The 23,464-nt window shown below is 59.8% G+C and overlaps 1 protein-coding gene across 3 annotated transcripts in view; it reads right to left on the minus strand.

The window, feature by feature from the left end:
• Positions 1-989: 989 nt before the first annotated feature.
• BCL9L (BCL9 like) overlaps positions 990-23,464 on the minus strand; it is a 28,268-nt gene continuing 5,793 nt past the window's right edge. Inside the window, exons 2-10 of one of the 3 annotated variants that reach the window (XM_012773589.3) lie at positions 22,133-22,190; positions 13,530-13,631; positions 11,959-12,344; positions 11,182-11,301; positions 7,966-8,176; positions 7,722-7,806; positions 5,316-7,605; positions 4,594-4,875; positions 990-4,174 (exon numbers count right to left, since the gene is read on the minus strand). In XM_012773589.3, the coding sequence (XP_012629043.2) occupies positions 3,081-4,174; positions 4,594-4,875; positions 5,316-7,605; positions 7,722-7,806; positions 7,966-8,176; positions 11,182-11,301; positions 11,959-12,344; positions 13,530-13,555 (4,494 nt within the window). In that variant the 5' untranslated portion in view covers positions 13,556-13,631; positions 22,133-22,190 and the 3' untranslated portion in view covers positions 990-3,080. The remainder of the gene's footprint in view (positions 4,175-4,593; positions 4,876-5,315; positions 7,606-7,721; positions 7,807-7,965; positions 8,177-11,181; positions 11,302-11,958; positions 12,345-13,529; positions 13,632-22,132; positions 22,191-23,464) is intronic. The other 2 variants (XM_012773591.3, XM_012773594.3) reach the window with 2 other exon arrangements.

The following is a 23,464-nucleotide window of genomic DNA, read 5'->3' on the forward strand; positions in this document are numbered from 1 at the left end:
CAGGAGTTCAAGACCAGCCTGAGCAAGAGTGAAACCCTGTGCCTACCAAAAATAGAAAAAATTAGCTGGGCAAGGTGGCCCATACCTGTATTCCCAGCTACTCAGGAAGCTGAGGCAGGAGGATTGCTTGAGCCCAGGAGTTTGAGGTTGCAGTGAGCTATGATAACGCCATTGCACTCTAGCCCGGGCAACAGAGTAAGACCTAGAGGTGGAGTGGAGAGCTCCCAGGGTGGCCCAGGGGAGCTGGGTCGTGGCACTGATGGGGAAGGAGGCAGTTTTGTCTTCCCCCTATTCCCTCCCACAGGCTACAGGGCCAGTGGACTCGCTGGCTCAGCAGAGGGCCCCCCGGCCACAGCAGAGGGAGCTGCGAGTTAGAATGGAGATGTAGACCCCTGAGGGGGAAGACAGACTGAAAGTGACCTCTGGGAGTCATCTCATCCAGCCCCCAGCCATGGCGTCACCTCAGGCAGGGGAGTGCAAAGAAACAGGCCTGGGCAGGGAAGTCCCCAGGCCCCAGGAGGCCATGCCCTGCCCCTGAGAGGATACACTCAGATGGAACCAGAGGAAGCTGCTCCGTGCTCACTTGGGGTGGGGCCTGCCAGGCAGCTCTGGGCTCTCCCCACCTCCCCCCCCAGCCCAGGGGCGGGGAGTCGGGGACACTTGCACTTACTGAGAGCAATTCCGGTTGCTCAGCCCCACTCAGGGCAATCAGCCATGCTCCCTGGAGGCCCCTGCTGGGGAAACCACAGCTGTGGCCCAGGGGACTGTGTCTTCACAGTGGGACCCTGAGGAAGCCCTGGAGTCCCAGCATCTAATAGCAGTGAAGGAGCCAGACATGGAAGCAAACAGGCAAGAGGTTGCATTTTGAATTTTCTTTTTAATAAAAAGGCACCTATAAAACAGGTCAATAGGTCAATACAGTACAGGCAGCACAGAGACCCCCGGAACAAGCCTAAAAATTGTTTCAAAATAAAAACCAAGAAGATGTCTTCACATATTGTATTTATATATTTATATTTATATATATATATTTATATAATGGTACAAAATGGCTGGGGATATGGCCATGGATGGAGGGAAGAAGTAGGCTGGCCTGTGGCGGAGGTGGGAGAAGAGGGGACAGGCAGGGCACTGGGCCTCTTACAGTCTGACCCCTCTCTCCTCAGGGCAGGAAACATTTAGAGTCAGACAGGCTGGGAAGCCTGGGGACAGGGGTGGGGGCTCATGGGCACAGGGCCCAGATTGGGGCAGGTGGGCAAAGCGCCTGGCAGGATGGAGGGCAGGCGGCCCCTGCACACAGAGGCCCCGGCCACGGCCCCTGGCAGGTGCCAGGGAGTCAGGAGCCTGTGGCCAGCCCGGAGGAAGCGTTGGGCCCGGCTGGCGGTGGACTGAGAGCACAGCACCAGACTGGGAGTGGGGCAAGTTCCCTTTACGTTACAGCTGCCAATGTGAGACCAGGCCCTGCAAGTCAGGGAGGCTGGGGACGGGGTCCTGGTAGAAGACACCCTGTCTAGAATGGCCCTTGGCCCTGCCAGGGAACTGCCCCACCACCTCACAAGGCAGGAAAGGAAGTGAGAAAAGGAGAAGTTTTTTACTCCTGGGGCCAAGGGGAGCAAAACACCCAGTCGTATATGGCTTCATCTCTGACCAGAGGTGGATGGGGAGCTCTTCCGGGGAAAAGCAGGGAGCTGAGGGGGAGGCAGTGGCTGTGCCTGGGTGGGCACAGACAGATCTGGTACATGGTCCTGAGCCCTGGGCAGAGGGACCTTGCCGGTGAGTGGGCAGGCAGAGAGGAGGCAGCAGGATGCTGTTTTCCCTATTCCATCCTCAAGGGGTGGCGGCTGGAGGGGAGGCAGACTGACTCAGACAAACCCTGTTGCTTTCTTCTTTGGTAAGAAGTAGGTGGCACCCTCTGGAAGAGTCAGGGCCCTGGAGGTTCCCTGGCCCAGGGCTACTGTGGCCACAGGCCCAGAGGCATCATGCCACACCTCCATGGCTCCACTCAATGGGGCATACAGCCACCGCCTCTTCCTCCTTTCCTTCATCCCAGACTGGGGAACAAAGGACTTCAAGTTCTGGCTAAGATGTAGCAGCAGGGGACACCCAGACGTCCACAGCGGGATGTCAGGGCCCCATGTCACTGGTGTGGGCAAACACGCATGCACATACACGCATGTTCTCCCTGAATCACTCAGCAGCAGACGGGCTGCCGCCCTGGGGGTCTCAGCCCTGCTGGGGCTCACCAGGTGGAAGCCTAGCTGGTCTGACCTCAGTTTCGGTGTGGGGCATCTAGGTCATTTTACCATTTGGGGAGGAGACAGGAATGGTATCCCTTCTGGACCCAGAGACACTGCAAACAGTGGGTGGGGGTGTCAGGCAGCATGTCCCTGGGTCCAGGGGAATGGAGGGGGCAGCAATTTGAAGGGGGAAGGGTTTCTTTTATCTTTTTGTGTGACGTTTATCAAAACACAGAAATACAGCACACACACAAACCGGCACAAAAGCGCAGCGCTCTATTTACAGCTACGGCTGGCACCTGCCCACCTGGCCAGCCGCCTGCAGGGAGGGGTGGGAGAGGGGTCAGCCACATCAGCAGGAAGAGGAAATGAGGCAGGAAAAGACAGAAGGAAAAACGGGGGGCGCAGAGGAACCAAAAGGAGGAAGGTGGGGCTCGAGCAATGAAGAGACGAGACAGTGGCAGAAAGGGATGGGGGAGACCTCTCCTCTCCTTCCTCTCTCCCCCAAGACCCCCAGACGGACTCCAAAAGCATAGCTGAATGGGGACAGGGTTCAGGGGAAGAGGGAAAACTGAGGCTCCATAGGAATTGGGGGCAGTGGGGAGGGGCAGTCCTAGTGGCCGAAATGGAACAAACCCCACACCAAAATGCCCACCCCACTCTGCCACCTCCCCTAAGCTGCCAGCACATCTGGTTTCCACAAATGCCACTCCCCACACAAGCCCCCTCCCACCCTCTCCACCCCACCCCTTGACCCAGGCCATCCCAACACTGGAGGGGAAGAACGTTTTAAGGTTATCATATTTGCAACATTGCCCCGGCTTCAGCCCCCAGCAGGGACTTCTAGAAGGGCAGGTTGGCCATGCTGCCCGGCGCCGGGAGGTAGCCCAACTGGCTGTCCAGAGACACACTGCGCTGCCGCAGGGGGTGGGACACCATGAGGTTCTGCTGGGGAGGGGGACCCATGAGGGAGCCCTGTGGGGAGAGCATGTGGGGGGGCTGGCTGTAGACCTCTCCCCCCACGCCCCGTTGCTTCATCAGCATGAAATTCTGCTGGGTCATGAGGCCTTGTGGAGGGGACATGACGCCCTGGTGCAGGCCGTGGGGCACCATGCCCTGCTGTGGGGGCACACCTGTCCTGCCCAGCAAGGACATCTGTCCGGGGTGGCACATGGACATGTTGAGGCCCCGTTGAACACCCTGCTGGCCCGGGAGGTTCGGGGGCCGAGAGGGGGTCTGCTCCGCCATCATGTTCTGCAGGTTCATTAGATGCAGATTGGGGGGCTGGGTCTTGGGGGGCTGGTTCTCGCTCTTAGGGAAGTACTGGAGGGTGCTGCTTGGCTTCTCGGAGGGGATGATCCTCGACAAGTCGAATTCAGGGATCCCCGTTGGGGTGGGCCGGATCACCTCGCTCAGCTCGGGGTCGTTCAGCACTGATGCCACCCCAGGGAGCACACCCGGTGGGTATGCGTCACCCATGCGCCCAGCCATGCCTTTGGCCATCAGGTGCTGCTGGGGGGGCATGGGGCCAGGTGGCTGGCTGGGCAGGTCCTCTGGGGGCAGGGGCATGCCTGAAGGGTAGTGCTGCTGCAGGCCAGGCCCCCCGCCCCCACCCCCAGCGGGGGCCATGGCACCATGGGGCTGCTGCAGCCGAGGGGGGAAGGGCACCATCTGGGAGGAGCTGGGCACAGGCCCGCAGGGGGCGTTCAGGGAGTCTGGGCCTCCCGGAGCCATCATCATTGAGTTTTGAGGGGGCCCTCCTGTCCCCTGCGCATTGGGGTGCAGTGGAATGTTGGAGCCCAAGGGGGTGGGGGAGGGCAGCATGGTAGGCGGGGGCTCATGGGACAGGGGCTGCTGGCCTGGCAGGTTCATGCCCATGGGGCTCTGGGCAGCAGCTGAGTTCAGGTGCATCTGGCTGGGCTGGTTGCTGCTGATCCCTGTGGGGAAAGAGGATGAGGAGGTCAGGTGCTGTGTGCACCCAGAAGGAGTAGGGCGCACAATGCAGTCCTCCCCACACCCAGCCAGGTAGTGCCAGGGGTCACCAGTGGCTTCCCCTGGCCGGGAGAAAAGGGACTGGAGGTGTTTAAGCCAGAAGCCAAGAGACCAAGTTCGGGCCCAGTTCCCCATGGACACATGGCTGGGTGTTGGCAAGACCACTCAAGTGCTCTGGGATGGGCGGCACTGAGTGACTGCAGTGGGTGGAACAGCACCCTGGGACCTCACCCCCCCGCCCCCAGGGCCCTTGAGAAGCACAGAAAAGCCAGCATGTCCACAGGGCGACTCCTGGCTGTGCCCACTCTCCCCACTCCCAGCGCCACATCAGCGCTTCTTCCCCTGCCCCTGCCTGGCCTCACACCTGGCCCGGAGCCCTGCGGCGGTTGTGGGGGTGGTAGCAGGGGCCGGTCAGGCAGCAGCTCATCATCTGAGGTGGCGATGGTCTTGATGGCATTGTGGTAGAGCGGGGTGGAGCTGGGCATGGCGTACTTGGACATCTGGGACATCATCAGTGACAGGGGGTTCTGGGAAGGCGTGGGGTCTGGGGAGGAAGTGAACGGTAGGCTGGGGTTCATGAGGCTGCTGGGAGGGTTGGCGGGAGGCGCCGAGGAGCTGCTCCGGGGGCCGCTAGGCGGGAGGGCACCTACAGAAGTGGACAGATAGAGAGCAGGGCGTGACTAGGAGAGGAAGATAGATCCGGGTGGTCGCACTCGGGGGTTCAGGAAGAGTCAGCTCCCCAGATGCCCATCTGATGCTCCAGGCACGCCTATGTCCCACTGACACAGGCTCCTTCATCACGACAGTCCCCCAGTCTTCAAGCAACCCCTGCACCCTCAGGGCCTCAGACGCCGGAAAGACCCCCAAGTCCCAAGTACATCCCCTCTAAATGCCTGGCAGATAAGCACAATGCCCCCTGAGAAAGGCCAACACAGCTGCCACCATCGGCCCTGCAAGAAGACTCACCCACCTCTGTGCCCTGATACAGACACCTTAACACACTGCCCAGCCCCAGCGCAAGGAAACCCCCCTCGGGGGCTTCCCGTGCCGCAGCCCAGTACCCACTTGCCTGCCCAGTTGACTCACCCTGTTCCATGTTGCCCAGGGTGGTGGAAGAGTTCATGTTGATAGGCGGCTGCTTGTTCTGGGAGACCCCAGGGCTGGGCATAGCTGTCTTGGGGGAGGCGACCCAGCCTGGAGAAGGCACCGCCATGGAGGGAGACTTGAGCCTGCTGGGCGAGCCCGTGGGCGACCGGACACTGAGGGAGGAGCTGAGGACCTGGGGCGACTTGAGAGGTCCTGGTGGGTTGGCAGAAGGCAAGGGCACCATCTGTGAGGGAGTCTGGGGAGACTTGAGGTTGGCGGAGGGTGAGGTGACCAGGGGTGAGTGCACCTGGCTAAGAGTGGGCGACTTCAGGTGCCCCATGCCCGGTGAGCCCATCTGATTAATACTGATGGTGAGGTCTGAAGGCCGCCTGCCCAGCCCCCGGTTGGGGGCTGCATGCACGGACCCAGAAGGGTTGGACGCAGGGGGCAGAGGCATGTGGCTGAGCCGAGTGGTGCCCACGTTGCCCATGGGCATTGAGCTTTGCTCAGGGCTGAACATGTCTTGGGTATTGCCCATGTCCTGGGACATGGCTTGGTAGGATCCCTGGCCCCCAGAGAATCCCTGCTGGCCCTGATTGGGAAACTGTGAAGACATAAGCATCTTCTGCGGGCCACCCATCATGCCACTGCTGTTCTGGGCCCGAACCCGGGCCATCTCCTCAGGACTGAGGCCCTGGGGCCCCATCATGTCGCTGGGGCCCCGCATCTTCTGCGACATCAGCATCTGCTGCTGCGGGGTCATCTGCACATTCAGGTTCATGTTCATGTTCATGTTCACATTCATGTTCATGTTGAGGTTGCCTGGCCCCATGGGGGGATCCACCTCCCTCAGCCCAGACTGCCCCATGGGAGGGCTGAGGAGGCCTCGGCCCCCAGCAAACTCCATGCCCATGGGAGCACCTGCCAGGCTCTCGCCACCAGCCATCTGCCCGGGGAACATGGCGGGATCGATCTGTCGGTGCGCCTGCATCATCCGCTCCATCTCCATGCTCTGCCCCATGCCACCGCCTGCCATGCCCAGGGGACGCTGCATGCCCATTGACCGCTTCTCCAGCAACTGGTGCCGCAGCAGCTCCTCCCGGACCCGAGGGGTCATGAATCGCTCCACTTCCCCTTGCCCACCTGGGTAGGGCACGGTGTTCTGGGCAAAATTGCTGGGTCCCCCCATAGGGGGCAAGTCTTCGGTCCAGCCCATGCCTGGCCTCACAGGCCTCTGCATGGCATTCATGGGTACCTCCATGGGCATACTCTGCATGCCCCCAAACCCAGGCACCCGTTGTATCTGGTTGCCCGGGAAACGGGGACCAGGGAAGGGAGGTCCGCCCCGGAGCTGCATGGGATCCTGGACATCCATGGGTGCTCGCAGCTGTGCGCCCACCCCGGGCGGCCACTGATCCGCAGGCTTGCTGTGGTAGGGCGGCGGGGGCCCTCTCACCATCATGCCCCCCAGGCCCATCATGTCCTGCAGGGGGCGCCCGCCATGCAGACCGATCTGCTCCTCCTTCCGCCGTTTCTCCTCATAGTACTCCTCCTGCAGCTTGCGCCACGCCACCTGCTCAGGCGTGAGGCTGTCCTGGCCCAGCCTCTGCATCATCATGTTCATCTGCTGCCCCATGTCCCCGCCTGGGGGGTGCCCAGGCACTTCATGCTCCAGCGGGGGCCCCCCCAGGCTCTGCGTCTGCGAAATCATGGACTGCAAGGGTTCTTCGTACTTCTTCAGCCCACTGGGAGGGGCGGTGGGTGGCTGCTGGGGGGCGGGTGGGGCTTGTGCTGGCGGGCCCCCCTCGCCCGTTCCTCCTGGGGGCCCCTTGAGGAAGGGCTCGGTCTCCCCGCTGCGCAGGAGCAGCCGCTCAATGTCTCGAAGCGTCTGGAGGGACCGCTCCCGATGCTCCAGCTGCTCTTTGGACAGACCCTCCGAGCCCACCAGGTTGCGCTGCCCATTTCCGGTGGGGGTGGCCTCCCCCAGCAGGGCAGGGCCGGCGGCACCACCAGGGTCTCCTCCAGGAGGCAGAGGGTTGCTGGTGGTGGTAGCCGTTGGGGTGTTCGGGTGGGTGCCCCCAGCCCCACCACCGGTGCTGGCAGCTCCCACCGAGTTGGGGGCCAGGTCCTGACTGGTGTCTTCGGGAGGCCCCTCTGGGGGCAGAGCAGGCGGGGCACTGCCAGGGGCCGGGGGTGGTGGTGGCGGCAATGGAGGTGGCTGGGACTGCGGGGTGCCCGCTGATGGTGTGCTCAGGGGCAGCGGTTCTGGGGTGGGGGTTACTTTAGGGGCCTGCAGGAGGACAAAGGCAGAGTGTGAGACAGGTAAGGGGATGTCCCACCCACCCGCTGTTCATGGAGGCGCCATGCCCGGGCCTGTGAGGTTGCCCCTCCGGGCACCACGCTCACCTGGTCAAGCTTGGCCCGAGGCACGTTCTGCTGGTGGTAGGCGAGGATGGAGTCCGCCCGGCCCTGCAGCACGGCCTCTGCAGCCCTGCACCAGACGGTCAGGCGCAGGACTCAGACAGGGGGGCAGGAGGGAGCCCACCCCCTCCCCCGGCTCACTCCCACCCCCTGCCACAAGCCCCCTCAGGACCCCAGGCTGAGGGGTGCTGCCCGGCCAGAGTGAACTTGGCTTCCCCGAGGCACTTACGTGTTGGCCAGGTGGGTGGTGAAGACGTACACAAACTGTGAGGGAGGCTTTCCGGGGACACCCCCGCCCCCGGCCCCAGGGGCATCAGGCCGGAGACCTGGAGGGGGCCCATGTGGGGGGCCTGGTGCGCTGCTCTCGCTGAGGGGCAGTTGGGCAGTTTGGCCAGGACCCAGCGGTGGGGCCGCCATGGCTGGGTCTGCTACATTACAATCTGCGTGAGGACAGAGGAGAGGGAGAGCGGGTGAGTGGCCCAGATGCAGGGAGGAGACCCAGCTGGTACCCCCTTCCCAGGGAGGCTCACGCGCTGTAAGGCGCGTGCCCCAGGGTCACTTGCTGCTGCAATCCGGTGCTCTCCCCAGCCTGGTTTCCACACTTACTCGCTCTAGATCAGTCTTTGACCAGGATGGCAAGGTTGGTGACCATGTGGAGAGGAGGGGAGGGCGCATGCAGCCCTTTCCAGTGGGCCTCCATGTGCCCAGCATTCCACTGGGCACTCAACAGGTGTCATTTTATCTAATCAACACACCCCTGGGAGGAATGTGCCACACACTCCACTTTACAAAGGAGGAAATAAGTCACTCGCCCATAGTTACACAGCCAGCTAGTGCAGAGCCAGGATCCGAACCCAGGGCAGGACTCCAAATCCTGCCCTGAGCTCACCCTCCTGTCATCGCACATGTGCACACACCCCCTCTAGTGACCCCGAGGAAGGAGGCTTCACAAACTGATGATGCAAACCGACTGACTTTGTCATTTTACGAATAAGACACATCCTCCCTCTAAGCTGCTTCATCTACAAAATGGAAACACTAACCCCCGCCTTGCACAGGGGGCATGCCAGAGAAATATATTTTTTATCAGCAAGTTCAGAACTATGTCAAAGTAAAAGATCAATTTGAAAAACAGAGAGTTAGAAAAGGTGGGCATACTGGGAACACTCCCAGGACAGACCAGCCACCCTCAGCATCAAGAGAAGTTTGGTTCCATGGTGACAAACCTCACTCTAAGTCTTAGCCTAGAAAAGATCCACAGGGGACAGAGGAGGATGATGATGAAAAATGACTTAATGGGTACCATATGTCTTATTTGGGTTGGCGGACACCCTAAAAGCCCTGATTTCACCACTACACCATGTAACAAAATGGCACCTGTACCCCAAAAATGTATGCCAAAAATAAAATCTATAATTGGTCATAAATGGGTCTAGGTGAGTGGCAGGCCCATTCCCATGCCAAGAAAAACAAGTCAAAGCGCCTGACCTGCAGACAGTAAATGGCAGCATTCTCAGTTAATATAGGAAAAATTGCTTGGCTGGGCACAGTGGCTCACATCTGTAATCCCAGCACTCTGGAAGGCTGAGGTGGGAGGGGTTGCTTGAGGCCAGGAGTTTGAGACCAGGCTGAGCAACACAGTGAGACCCCATCTGTACAAAATTTTTTTTTAAATTACCCAGGTGTGGTGGCCCACACCTGTAGTCCCAGCTACTAGGGAGGTTGAGGCAGGAGGATCACTTGAGCCCAGGAGTTTGAGGTTGCCGTGAGTTATAATCAGGCCATGGAGCTCCAGTGTGGGTGGCAGAACAAAACTCCACCTCTAAACTTGAGCCAGGACAGCAGCCACCTTCCCATGGGCCCAATGTCAGGCTCTCCTCCTTGGATAGACCATTCCTGGCAGATCATAATGGAGGGGACCCTGCCGCTCCAATTTTGCACAGAAGTACACAGGCAGAAGTCTGGGGGGATCTCAGAGCTGACCTCAGTGTGTGAGGGCCGCCTGGGGACAGAGAAGGTGTATACTCAGTACCTACAACAAGGCTCTTGGATACGAGCTATGGGGAGGGAGGCAGGGTTCAGTTCAATAAGGAACTTTCTAGTACAATGACAACAACAAAAAAGCTAACCCTGTTCTAAGTATGTTACATGTATGAACTCATTTACTCCTCATACCAGCCCTATGAGGTAAATAACATTTTTATAGATGAGAAAACCGAGGCCCTTTCCCAAATTTACATGAATAACCTAGGGCGCAAATCAAGGCAGCCTGATCATAGAGCCCATGCTATTAACGTCTGTGTTAGACTGTCCCTCTGTTAAGGACTCTTCAACAATCCAATGGCAGTACAATTAAAATTGTCACAACGGTTGCCCAGGTATGGGATGTCAGCAATTTCCTCTTTGTGTTTTCCTGTGCCTTCTTAGGTTTCTACAACAGTGCAGTCTCGAGTTATAAAAGTGAACCGGGGGTTGCAGGGGTGGGGGGTGCGGGATGTCTGTCCTGGGGGGCAGGCAGAGGCTCAGAGACCACTAGTTAGGCCCACGGGTGGGGGCAAGTCCTGGGACTGGATGGCATTTAAATCCCCATCCCCCACCTCCACAGACATGGTCCGCTCACTCCTCAACATTTGCTAACTCTTTCCTCTGCAACAAGCATCACAACAACACCTGCCTCGCAGCACTGTTGTAAGGATTAAATAAAATGACATGTCCAGCATACTTTCTTCTTTCTTATTTCTATGGTCCCTGCCTTCAAGAAGTTCACGATTGAACATTCTCTGGCCACTTTCTTACACATTAAGTTATCTCTGCCCCCAAACAGAAGTAAGCTCTGAGGGAAAATACCACATAAATGAGTATGAGCTTCCCAGGGGCAGGGGGTGTGCGTGGCTCACTCACAGAAGGCCCAAACATACACGGATCAATACAAGACCAAGAGGGGTGGGCACCATCCGCGCCCACCCCTTGTCCTGGTGACGCAGCCTGGGTACTTGTCCCGAGTCAATCAGAGGTTAAGGAAGGGTGCCAGAGACACAGCCAAGGGTCAGCTCACACCCAGGCTTAGCATGGCTTTGCACAGCGGAGCCAACTGTCAGCTCCCGGGGAGGCTGGACCTTCACCGCCCTCCCTCTGCTGGCCAGTAGGTGGCAGCATAGGCCAGGAATTAGTGGGCAGAGGCGTAGGTGATGGTGGCCACCTGAGGGAACCCCACCCCACCTCAAGTCCCCAGGGAGAGGACGCCACAGAACACCCAGAAGGCAGGGGCTGGGCTGTCACAGTGCAGAAAGGGACAGTCTGAGAGGTGGGACAGGAAAGAAGGAGCCTGGGCTCCTGGCCAGCCTCAGTCCTCTCCAGTCCCAGGTAAGGAGAAGGAGGCTCCGTCTGGGCACCATCCCCCAGGGCACCACGGGGCCACAGCAAGTTGGCATCAGTGGGCACTCACTGTGGGTGGCCCCAATGGGCTTGTCGTCCTCCTCGCTGTCGGGTCCAGAGCACCATTCGTCCCCACTGTATGGCTGCTTCCGCTCCAGCACACAGCGCCGCTTACTCCTGGGTGCCACCTCTGCCCAGGCAGGACAAAGGCAAGCAGGGGTAAGACTGAGTGCCCAGAGGCCCTGTCCTCCGACGCCCAGGGTCCCTCCCAGACCCATTCTCTAAGATGCCCCACCCGAGGGCACTGCCCAGGCCATGGTGGGCACTTTGCCAGCCCTTGGCCCCCACCACACCACCATTTGTTTCTGATTTCTCTCTATAGCCCCGGCTGCCTGTCTCCCCTCCCCCCCAACACCAAGCACAGCATAATCCCCAACCACACCAACCACAACTGGTTCTAATTAGGGGGGGCGGGAAGGGAGGGGGAAGCTGCCTGCTCCCAAACGCTCCCACCAGGCAGGATACCAGGAGGCTCCTGGGAGGTGTGAGGGTCTGCTTCTCACCCCAGAGCATCCCCCTCTCCCCCTCTTGAGTACTGGAGGGAAAGCAGGGGGGATGAGATTAGAAGCCCCATCACTCCATGTGACCCCGCCATAGGTGGCACCCTGCCCAAGACCTGGTTGTCGGATGTGAAGAGGTAAGAGAAAACATGCCCATGCATAAATGCTGGAGAAGAGCAGGGATGAGGACTGGCTGAGGAGGGCAGACAGATGGTCTCCCAGCACAGCACATTCAGGCCTTGGACTGTGGAGGATGCTAGGGTCTCAGGGATCAGGAAATGGGGTACCTTTGGCCTCTGAATCCAAGGACGGGGTTCCAGCCTCTCGTTGCTCTCCAGAGTCCACAGACACGCTCCGTTCCCTCTTCACCTTGCCCTTGAGTGAGCTGAAAGGGGGCACCCCTGCCTGGGGGTTCTTCAGACTTGAGTTGCTAGGTGAGATCTGGTTGGCCTTGGCCCCATGGTTCCCCGCCCCCACGCCCTTTGAGCCCAGGTTGCAGGTGGGTCCTTGGTTCACATTCTGGTGCTGGGATTGGGCCCCGCCATTCCCTGTCTTGCCATGATTGGTCAATTTATTTTCTGGGTGCATTGGCTTGGCTGGGGCAGGGGGGCAGTGGCCGCGAGGGGACAGCGGCGGGCTCCCTGGAGCTTCTCTCCTCCTGGGGTGGGGTAACCTGGGAGAAGGTAGGAGAGATGTGAAAAGTTAATCTTGCTAGGGGCTACCCATGCTTGCGCTTTAATTGCCCCATCCTGCCTCACCTAAAGAGGGGAGGGGAGCTGAGTGGCATCTCAAGACCACCAGCTATTCACTCCTCCTATGGCCCCTCAGACAAGGGCTGATGCCCCCTCCACTTCCAATTACAATGAAAACCAGGGCTTTGAGTTGGCAGAATCTACCCACCCCCAGCCCCAACATCCATCAGACTTGCAAGCTTCTGAGGCCACCCCTCTCCTCTAGCACCTGAACAGAACTCAAGCATCCTCTCTTCTAGGGTTTGCTGTCTTCAGACTCCTTCCAAGGTCTCAAACCTGAACTCCCAGGTGTCCCAACATCAACAGAGAAGGGACACAGGACCTGGGGGTCACTGCTCATGCCCCAGTCCCATTCCCCAGGGGAGGTGGGGAAAAGCACACCCAGGAGTGGTACCCACTGGTCCAGAAAGCTCACTAGAGCTGGAGGGGAAGCCCTGAAGAGGGTGGGCCGGCAGGCAGGAGCAGGAGAAAGGGGGAGGGGAGCGGTGTGTCAAGCAGAAGGGAGTGCAGCTTGAAGCCAAGGATTCCTGCAGCCTAGGCTGCGGGCCCTTTAAGCTCCAGCCCGCTCCCCCCGCCGCCTCCCCCTCCCCGGAGACCTATTAATAGCCGCTGGAAAGATCACATCACGGGAGAGGATATTTATCCCCCCTCATTCCACACCAGCTCAGATTTATTTCAGTTCTGCTGTCCTGCTGCTGCCGCCTGGCCCTGTCTGCCGGCTTCTCCTGGGGAGGAGGAGGGAGGCAGGCGCCGCCCCCAACTCCTGTTCCCACCCCCAGCTAGACTGAGGCCAGGGGCTGCCATCCGACCCCACAGTAGGGCGGGCAGGAGTCTGCTCAAGCCATTTTAAGGAGGGAAGACCGAGAAGGGACCAGGAGAAGCAGCAGGCATAGCTGGCTGCCAGTGCCCTCTGCCCCCTGGGCCCAGGCACCAAGGCTGGCTGCGGCTCCTGACTGGTCCAGGCCTTCCCGTGCTAACCCCTGGAGCCCACTGGTGGCCGGGGAGCCAGGTGCCCAGGGGGGCTAGCTCTCCAAGCCCGCACAGCCTGGGCCTTTCCCTTCCCCACACTCCACACACACGTCCCGCCCTCCACGACACCCACACACCTTGTCTTGTTAGCCAGGATCCTCATGGCTCCCACACACAGTGGGGCTACGGCCCCTGTGCGTGCCCAGGGCCCAGCCAGGTACTCGGTACTGGAGCACGGACTGCAGCAACAAGCCCCAAAGAGAAAACTCGTGACTTGGGGAGGGGGTGTGAGAGGGGGAGGGGAGAAGGGAGGACCCAACAGCCCTGGGACTAGGGAACTGGATAGGGTAGGGTGGGACTGGAAAGGGAGGACTACGAGATGGGGTCTTGATCCTAGAGGCCAGTCTTGTTCCCATCCCTCCCGCACCTTGCCCTCAGGGAGCTTGCAGTCTCTACCAAGCTTCCCCCCCTCCACGGGCAGCAGAGGCAGAATTCACTAAAAGACTGGGTTGCAAGGGTGCCCCGTGGGGCAGCTGTGAGGTCTGCTCTGGCCCCTGGGAGGGACTCCCGCTCCCAGACGTGCCCCTCACCCAGGGTGGGGAACCCCTGGCGTCCCGCCCCCAGCGCTGCGCCCTGCCCCGGGGCTCTCCAGGCGGGGAGGGGGCCCGGGGGTGGGGGGGCAATGTCCCACCCCGCCCCCAGCTCGAGGCCTAGCCCGTGCCCATCCCAGCAGGCCCGGGCGGGCAGCGAGAGGCCTGGCGGGGCCCCGGGGCTGCAGCTGGGCTCTTCTGGAGACCAGTAACGCTGGCTCAGATTCCTCCCCGACCGCAAGAATGCAGGAGCCTCCCCTCCCCCCGCCAGCACCCCCACCCCGCCCCCTTCAGCAGAGCCCGGGCGGAGAGGCAGAGCGAGCGAGCGACAGCCAGCGAGACAGCGAGCTAGCAAGCGGGAGGCGGACAGGGCTGCAGCGTGGTTCTCCAGGCCCTGCGCGCGCGCGCGCGGACAGACACACGGACAAGTCCCGCGAGGGCATGGGCGTGCGCCAGCCCGGCAGAGGCTCGGCGAGCCCTGGGCGCCTCCGGGCAGGGGCGTAGAGACCCACAGGCAGCTGAAGTCTGACTCTCACACACTCACAGCTCACACGTGGACAGGGAGACAAAGACACGCACGGAACCCAGGAAACCAGAGGCGCGCTCACGCCCAACCCGCGGAGGTGTGCCCGAGGGCGAGGGAAGCACTGGCCCGAGCAAGAACCGCTGAGACGGCCTGGGGCGCGCGCGGACGCCCAGGCCGCCCCAGGGCTGAGTGGGAGCTGCCCGACTCATTGAACAGATGCAAAGACTGAGGCCGGCCACAAGGGAGCCGTAGAAAGTTGAGCCTGGTAGTCACAAAGAAACACACACGGCCATAGATACAGCAACAGACTTATACAGACACAGAAGCCTCACCCAACCACCCCCTGCCCCGGCTCCCCCCTCGTCTCCATACCGCCCACCCACCAGCAGCTCAGCCCGGTTAAAGGTGGGGGAGGGAAGGGGTGGAGTCTTGGGCCCAGGAGCTTTGTCCTGGTGACAGGCCCAGCCAGACACGGGTGCACACTCCGCTGCTCCCTGCCCGGCTGCGCTGGGACCTCAAGGTGAGGGGGCCCACCTGTCACCCCGTGGGAGCCTAACCTCAGTTTAACCCTAGGGCACATTGGCGTCCCCACTCCAGCTCTGTCCCTGACCAGGAAGGCTTCTCAGGGAAACGTTCCAAAGTCCAGGGCCTAGCTGGGAAGCAGCCTGCCACCCCGGTCTCCTGCATCACAACCAGGGAAGCCCCAGGCAGGAGTCACAGGAGACACCTGGGCTTAGGGGCAGACCTACAGCTGACATGCACCTCAGGCTCTCACCTTCACCACCTCGCTCATTCCCCAAACTATCTACCTCATGTCACAATGAGGAAACTGAAGTCTGGGAAAAGGAAGTGCTGTGCTCTTGGGTCACGTAACCAGTGCGTGGCAGTGCTAGGACCATCCTTCCAGACACTGCAGTGACACCTGCCCGCCCTCATGACTACTCTGAGCCAGATGGGTGGGCTGCCCCCATTGCAGCCACAGTGCCTGGGCCCCTGTAAGGGGGACAGGAAGGGGCAGAGCAAGGGTCACCCATTACCTCCTATGTTTACAGCCTCAAAAACTGGGGACCTGTCATAATTTGGGGAGGAGGGGCTGTTAGAAAATTAGTCCTCTCCGGTGGCCAGCCAGGCCTAGGCTCCTCCCCAGAAACATCTTAGAGTCAGTCACCCTCCCCTCTAGGACTCCACCCCCTCTCCCACCCAGCTGCAGGGCGAGCTGAGTCAAGCATGCATGAGTCAGGACTTTCCCATCTCACACCTCCCCCCTTTACCCCTCAGGAGTCTGCCTCAGCTTCCAAAGACCCCTCCTCCTCCACCACGCACAGTCCCAGAAGACACCTGGAAGGCCTGGCCAGGGGAGGCAGGAGGGCTGGTTCCTGGCCCTTGCAGTTTTTAAATGAGTGAAGGGGGCTTCCTAGTGTCAGGCTAGGAGCCCCTGAGGTAGAGAAAGCAGAGCGATGGGGCTCTGGGAACACATCACTGTGGCCCCCTCTTAGGGGTAGGTGAGGAGGGGTAACGTGTGCACAAACAGGGAGCAGGTGCGAGTCACCTGAGTGAAAGGCCAGGGGCATACCCAGGAGAATGTGCCCAGAGGAGGCGACTGAGACAAAGAGCCTGAGATCATTTGCCCCCTCTGTGTGACACGAGGGCGAGGAGCTGGCAACCTAAGTGTTGCAGTGGGCTTGCCCCCAGCTGGGGGAGGGAGACAAGGGAAGCTCCCATGCCCAGAGCCCAGAGCCTCCAGGTGTGACATCAAGCTCTGCTCAACACAGAACTGCCACAGGTAGGGCAGCACTCGCACGTCCAGTGGCAACATGCCTATTTCCAGCTGCCCCTGAGCTGGGAGCCTCTACTTGGTTCACCAGCTAGCCCACCAGTCTCATTGCCTAGCTCAGAAAGAGGCAGTGAGAAAGCTCTATGGAGGGTTCACTGAAGGGTCCACGCTTCCACATGCAGGGGGCAGACAAGACCAGAGAGGAAAATGTGCTGTCAGGACCCCCTGCTGGGAGCGATGGGTATGGTGAGACCCTTGGCCTCTGGTTCAGGGAGATCCAGCACTGAGGAGCAACAAGGTCCCAAAACCCCTTTCTCCAGGGTGTCAGGACTCTGTTGGTCCTTAGAAGCTCTCCTCTACCACTCAGGTCACTTCCTCTTCCTGAGCTGGTGACTCAGCCGGGTGGGGAGGTCAAGGATTCATAGCCCAGCAGGAAATCTGCTCAGGGACCAAGGTGTTGCTCCAGGACCCTCTATGTGGGGACTTCCAGGCTTGGGGGGCCTCCCCCTGGCCCTGGTTCCTAGCAGCTCTCTCCACTTCCCCCCACCCAGTGCCAAAGGAGGCCATGCAAATCAACCATTTTTGCTTGGGAGGTTTTGCCTGGGAGTTTCCAACTCCACCCTACCTGCAGCCCCAGGGTAATGTCAGACAACCCCAACTCTAGAGGGCCATGGAAACTCCTGCTCCCAGGCCTTCCTAGTCTGGGATCTTTGAATGGGGTGCTTGGGGCTGGGGGGGGGTACATTCTGCATACTGTCCCTTCTAGAGCCCACAGGTACAAGTAGCATTGCCTATAGACAGGCCTGAGGTCACCTCACTTCTCTTGGCTTCTACAGCCATTGCCAATGTGGCCAGGCCTTGGGAAGCAATCATGCCCTGGCAATGGGGTGCCCCCAAAGACTGCTGCCCAATCCCTGGCTGCTCCCTCCCACAGTGGGGAAGGGTGGAGAGGGGGTGGGGGGCACAAGGAAACAAGACAGGGCAGGAAGCCCAGGCAGGCAGCGGGCACTCTGGGCCAGGCACAAACAGCCAACACAGGAAACCACAGCCCACCCCCGCCCACCCCACCCGCCCAGGGCTCTGGGAGAGAGGAGTGCCAGAAGCCTTGTACCCCAACAGAGGCAAGGGCCAGGGGTTGGCCCAGGACAAGGGAGGAGCAAGAAGCTCTCTAGTCCTCTCTCTGCCCCACACCCTACCTGGGGAGGGGGAAAGGAAGCCAGGCTGGCAGGGATGGTGCTGCCTCTTTAAATCCACCGAAATCCTGACCTAGGCCCAACCCAGCTCTGGTTTCACAGGAAGGAAAGGAGCTCAGGAGCCAATAGGGCAGGCGGTGGTGGCTGGAATTAGCCCCACCGGCCCAAATATATCTAGTCCCCTGCCTGCCACCCCACTGGCACTTCCTGCCCCCTGGCACCTGTACCAGGATGGGGGTGGGAGAGGGTCTAGGTGCTCCTCCTTACCCCGTGGGAGACCCTGATCTCAGGAGGTGGCCTGTTGCTGTGTACATGTAGGTAGAAGGTGACTTCCCAAGCCTGGGCTCCCAGAGTAGGGTGAGATGGGCAGGGCAGATCCCTGTGGGCCCTCACCTGGCCTCAGTCCTCCAAGGGGTTAATGTGGCCCCTATTTAGGGGGGTAGGGGTGGCCAAGGAACCTCCTCCAAACTGCCTGGCTGCTGGGAACAATGGGGCCATTGTGGGAGGAGTGGAGTGCCGCAGACTGCTGGCACAGCCAGTGTTCCACGGGGTGGGCGGGACCTCACCCAACGCCTGCTCTCTCCCCCAGGTACTGCCAGAGGCACAGACATCCTCCCAGCCCCCTAACCTCGCCTGCTGGCCCGAACTCTTGGCGCTAGCAGCACCTGGAGGGCCCTCGAGTTTAGAGCTTAGCCCACGTTGACATCCAGACTGCCATGACCCTCCAGGAAGCAGGGGCATGTGGGCCAGGACTGGGAGGGGCTGGGGGTGATGAGACAGGATGTGTGCCTGTGATCCTCCTGCAAGGGAGACAGGAAGGCCAAATGGGGTTTCTGGTGTCAGTCCTGGCACCCGCAGGCAAGAAGGGCTTAGGGGATTGTGAAATCAGGGACAGGCAGGGTCCCCTGCCCCCAGGCCGTCTTTCCCATGCCCATTCCATAAACCTGCTCTCTGAGGAGGTCCCCTACATGGCAGCCTCACCCTAGGGTTGGGACCCCAGCAGTGTGGCACAGTGGAATGGGAACTGAATTTGCAGTCAGGCAGACAGAGTGTCAGTCACAACCTGCCCCTTCTGAGCTATGTGGCTTTGTCCAACCCTTCATCCCTCTGAGCCTCAGTTTCCTCATCTGCAAAATGAGGATAATTTTATAGAGTGAGATAATAGTAGTGAAACTAACAGAATGCCTAAGACATACCAGCCCTTGTCAAACCACCTCTGCACTGATGTACCCATCTTTACCGCCTGCCATAGCACCCAAATACATGAACATTTGGTAAAGGTGGACATTGTCCAGATATTTGCCCCAGCGGGGCCCATGGGCATCACATTAGTGGTACCAAGTACAAAGACTTGTGTTTTCCTCTGTCCTCCTTGCAGAGGCCAGCTCCTTCTGCGAACACACCCCTGGGCATCCCTGGGCTCACTGCTACACTCAAACCCAGAGCATGAACCCAGAGAGTGGCTGTCCACCCTTTTAGTCCAGGTCTCAAAACCCCAGATGAGTAAAGGGGGCTATCTCTTCAACGATGGCCAGCCTCCCCTCTCCAGGCGCCCCTCTCCCTGCCTGACCCCATGGCAGTCACCTGCAGTGTTTGGGCTGAGACCTGCTGGAGCTTACTCTCTTGCATGGACCTCTTTGAAGAGTGGAGAGTCTGGGACAGAAAGAACTGACAAGCGGTACTGGAAAGCAAGGGGTCCAGGGAGAAGACCTGTTCTCTTCTCAACTAGAGAGGGCTCTACCTCTCAGGGTGGCCCCACAAGCCCCCAAAGGGTTAACAAGGCCCTAAAAATAACTTGCTCCCAGCAGGACCTGCTGATCGGAACCCTCCAGCCATCTGTTCCCATTTTCTCCTGTTCACATTGGAACATCTGAAACCAGCCCCAGAGCCCCAGCCCGATCCCAAAAATAGCCCCAGCCTGCCCAAGGAACAGGCCCCAGGGGCTGGGCACAGGAGCATGGCCAGCCCAGCAGTGAGGCATGGCCTGGGCAGACTCTGAGCCCTCACGCCCCAGGCCCATGGAAGGGAGGTGTCCTTTCTGGACCCAGAGAGAGGTGGTGGGCTGGCCAGGCCAGAGAGGGCACCTGCTAGGCAAGCTGAGGCCTCTGAACCAGGAGCCCTGGCATTATTGGCACTTCTGCCACATCTTGATCCCCAGGATATTTTAAACACCTGTCTGCATAGCTCCCCTCTCACGGTAGACACCTGATCCCTGCCACCCACCCCTGGGCCCCTCACCTAGAAGTTCCCAACCCTCAGTCCCTCCAATATCCGCTCCCAGCCCAGGGCCTTTAGGAGCCCTGACCACCTGGCATCACTCAGCATTCTCCCAGTCCCAGGGCACACAGGGCAAAGGCAGAACTTTTTCTAGCACTGCCCATACTCACCCATGCAGCCCAGGGAAGGATTCAGGGGGTGTCCTTTGGACACAGTGGATACTAATATGACCCCTCTCCCTTTATGGGCTTAAGGATGCCCCTCCTTGCCCATCGGTGTCCACACATCTGGGTCCCTCCACACATCACAGGGCTGGGCACTGCCCTTCCACACTCAGGGAAAATGCCCAGGCAGGTACAGGGAATCCAGGGGACCCCAGTCCCTGAGGCAGGCCTAACAGCTGCCATCCAGGTCACAGCTCCACAGGGCCACTCTTCTCCCCAAGGAAGGTCCCTGTCCTCCAGGTCAGGAAGGAGAGGAGGCCGCCATTTAAGCCATTTAAGGACGGAATGTCTTGTTCGGCTGGTGAAAGAGCAGAGAGCAGCAGGGGCTGGGGCGGTGGGAGGAGTGCTGGAGCTGAACTGAGCAAACAGCCTCAGGGAGGGAGGGCTGGCCCTGGAGACAGCCAGGGAGAGGAGACGTGTCCTAAGCTCCGCAGGCCTCCTCCAGGCGCATGGCTATTTGGCAAACTTGCAATCAAGATGTCAGCCAGCACCAACAGTGGGGAAACTGAGGCAGCAAGACAGTGGATCTGAAAGGGAATCCAGGCATTTGAAGTACTGAAAAGGCTGTCTCTTCCCCACCCCTACACTCCCTCCCTCTCTATCAATTCTTCCCCTGCTGAAGCCCCTGGGAGGGCCAAAAGTTCCTGTGAACAGCTCTGACTAATAATGAGGAGGATGTCCAACATTTATTGAGCATTTACTCTGTAACTGCAACAGTCATAGATGCTTCACATGCATTATCTAATCCTTAGAACAACCCTACAAGAAAGTATTTTTATATTTCCCACTTTACCAATATGAAAGGGGAGGCACAGGAAAGTTAAGTAACTTGCCTAAGGCACACAGCCTATAATTAGAAGAACCAGGATCTGAACCCAGACACTGTAACATTTGGGTTCTAAACCATTTCACAATATTACGGATTCACTGTGGTATCAGTCCTCTGAGCTATGATGAAAGAATGGGTGCCCAGGCCTCACCCACTCATTCCACACCCCTCCCTCCATGCCTGATGTGTACCAGGTCCTGCACTGGGGCCAGTTGCTGCCCAGGGAAGAGATCAAAGACAGCGCAGCACTCCCTACCCCCTCCACACAGGTGCCCTGCCTGGCCTGTGCCTGTGCTCCCCAGCAGAGCAAAGTTCCTGGGCCTCCCCCAGCCCCGCCCACCCCAATCCGTTACATCCTCACCTACCCAGGTCCCTAACGGTCAGGGGAGGGTGCAAGGCAAGTTACCAGGAGGACAGCACAGGGCCAGGCTGAGAGTAGTCCTGGGCTAGGGAGAGGTCTGCTGCCCCTCCCAGGTCCCAGGCGGGGGTCAAAGGTCAAGTGGGACTCGCCAGTGAAGGGTGGAGTCCAAGCCCTGCCCCCACCCACCTGCTCAGCCACACCTGGCCACTGCTCCCCACTTTTTTCAGGGCCTGAACTGAATGCAGGACCACTTCCTCCCTGTCCCCACGGGCAGTGGCTTCCAGTGGGGAGGGTGGGGGCATTCGCTGAGTGGATTAGAAGCCCGCTTGCTCCTCCCTCCTTGAGGACAGTCTAGGAGAAGCTGAGCGCCTCCTCCCTGTCCCCAGCTTTCTCCAGCTTTCCCTAGTCAGACCAGGAGCCCACAGGAGTGTTTGTTGTGAATTCAGGGAGTTGTTGCTAAGTAAGGAAGGAGGGGGCTGGCGGGAGGGAGAGAGGCTGTGTGTGTGTGTGTGTGTGTGTGTGTGTGTGTGTGTGTGTGTACAGGCGCTGCGCCTAGGGGACCAGGGCAGAAACCACACTATGGGGGCTGGTAACCACCCTGGGCCACCCTAGAGGCCAAAGCCAGGGAGGAAGAGCAAGTATTTGGGATACCCAGGGAATCGTACCTTGCCCTCCAGAGCGACTGGCTGAATCTCCCCACCTAGCACCAGTCACACAGCACCCAGGAAAGACCCCGCATAGGAAAGGGCTGGACTCTCACTGGAGTCCAGCTTTAACCCTTCTGGTCCAACCCCACCCCCACTCCCTACCAGGTCCTAGGTCGAAGGCTTTTTGGCCACCAGGAGCCAGAGGAGACCTCCCTCCTCTGGCCAGAGGGGAATGAAAGGAGAAGTGGGGGCAGGAAGCCAGGAGGAGGGCGCTCAGGAGACAAAAAGCCAAGCGGGAGGCTAAGCCAGGATGATGCGGCTGCTGCAGACAGAGATGGGGAGGCCGAGAAGGACACACATAAGCACACGGACCTCTCACCTCAGGAATAATGTGTGTCGGGCTCAGGCTCAAGGGTGTGGTCTGGGATGGGGGCTCCCTGTGAAGAAAGGGTCACAGCTAGAAGCCCCCTGCCACCCCCGCCACCGCCCCAGCAGTCTGTGCCCCTGCTCCTCCCATCACCCCAGCCCCAACCCCAACACACACAGCATGTAAACACGTACACACGTACACACAGCCTGCAGCTCCAGGAAGTCTCTGAGCTACTCAGACACCACCCCCCCAGGACTTCTGTGGATTGGCTGGGAGCCAGGCCTGACCCAGCTGCCCCACCAACCACGCTGCTCCCCCTCCCTACCCTGGAAGCAGGGAAGGAGAAGGCACTGGAAGACCTTAGAGCTCCCTTAAAGCTTGGCCCACAGAGAGGAGGGGCAGACGACTCCCAGGACCTGGCCTGAGGACCTGGGGGGAGGGTAAGGATAGGGAGGGCCAAGGACCCCAGCTTCTAGCACCAGCCATTCCTGGGTTAGCCTGTGTCAGGGAAAAGGGCGGCTGTGGGTTCTACCTCCCTGTGTGGTCTCCTTGGCTACAGCCCTGGTCCCCTGAAGACACAAAGTCCTGGGGACCTGGTCTGGTTGGGAGGGCCTGGGGTGAGGGACTCTGGTTTAGCAGTTCAGTAGGAGGGGCTGGGTGAAGCTCCCACAGCAGGCGGGAGGGAGGCTGGTGGCTGGGCTCAGTTTGTACTGGGGGGTCAAAGGGGAGTTCTTTTCCGAAGAATTCTGGGAGAGACGCCAACTAGAGCAAGCTGCTAACCACCCCTCCCTCTCTCTCACTGCACTGGGGGGGGGTGTCCCTGCCAGCCAGACTTAACCCACTCCAGCCTGTGCTGCTCCCGGGGGTTGCTGGGGAGGAGACCTCTGCCTGGGCTCAACTTTCATTTCCAAGACTCATGAAGAGCAGGGCGTCTGCCAGCACAAGGAGGCTGGATCCACATGGCCCTGTCTGGCACTGCCCTGCCCTGCCCTACCGCCACCTGGGTGACTTTACTGGGCTCATCTCCTGAAGGTGTCTACAATGACGTGTGTGTGCGTGTCTCAGAGACAGAGATTGAGAAATAAACTGAAAATTCCTTGCCAAGGCCCTCCCCCTGCTGGGTCACAGAGCACTGTACCAACCTGTGTCTCTACCCCTCCCTTCCTCCCACTGTGCTATGGGACTAGAGGAGACCGGGGTGAGGGTACAAAAAGGACAGTTTATCCTATGTCCACCTCCTGCTGCTGTCTCCACTGGTCCTTGACTCCTACAAACACCCCTGCCCAGCCCTCACCTTCCTCACTGCCACAAGTGCTTCTAGAAGGAACACATGCAATTACA

The sequence above is a fragment of the Microcebus murinus genome, chromosome 4, assembly GCF_040939455.1.
Source record: "Microcebus murinus isolate Inina chromosome 4, M.murinus_Inina_mat1.0, whole genome shotgun sequence".
NCBI classification, from domain to species: Eukaryota; Metazoa; Chordata; class Mammalia; order Primates; family Cheirogaleidae; genus Microcebus; species Microcebus murinus.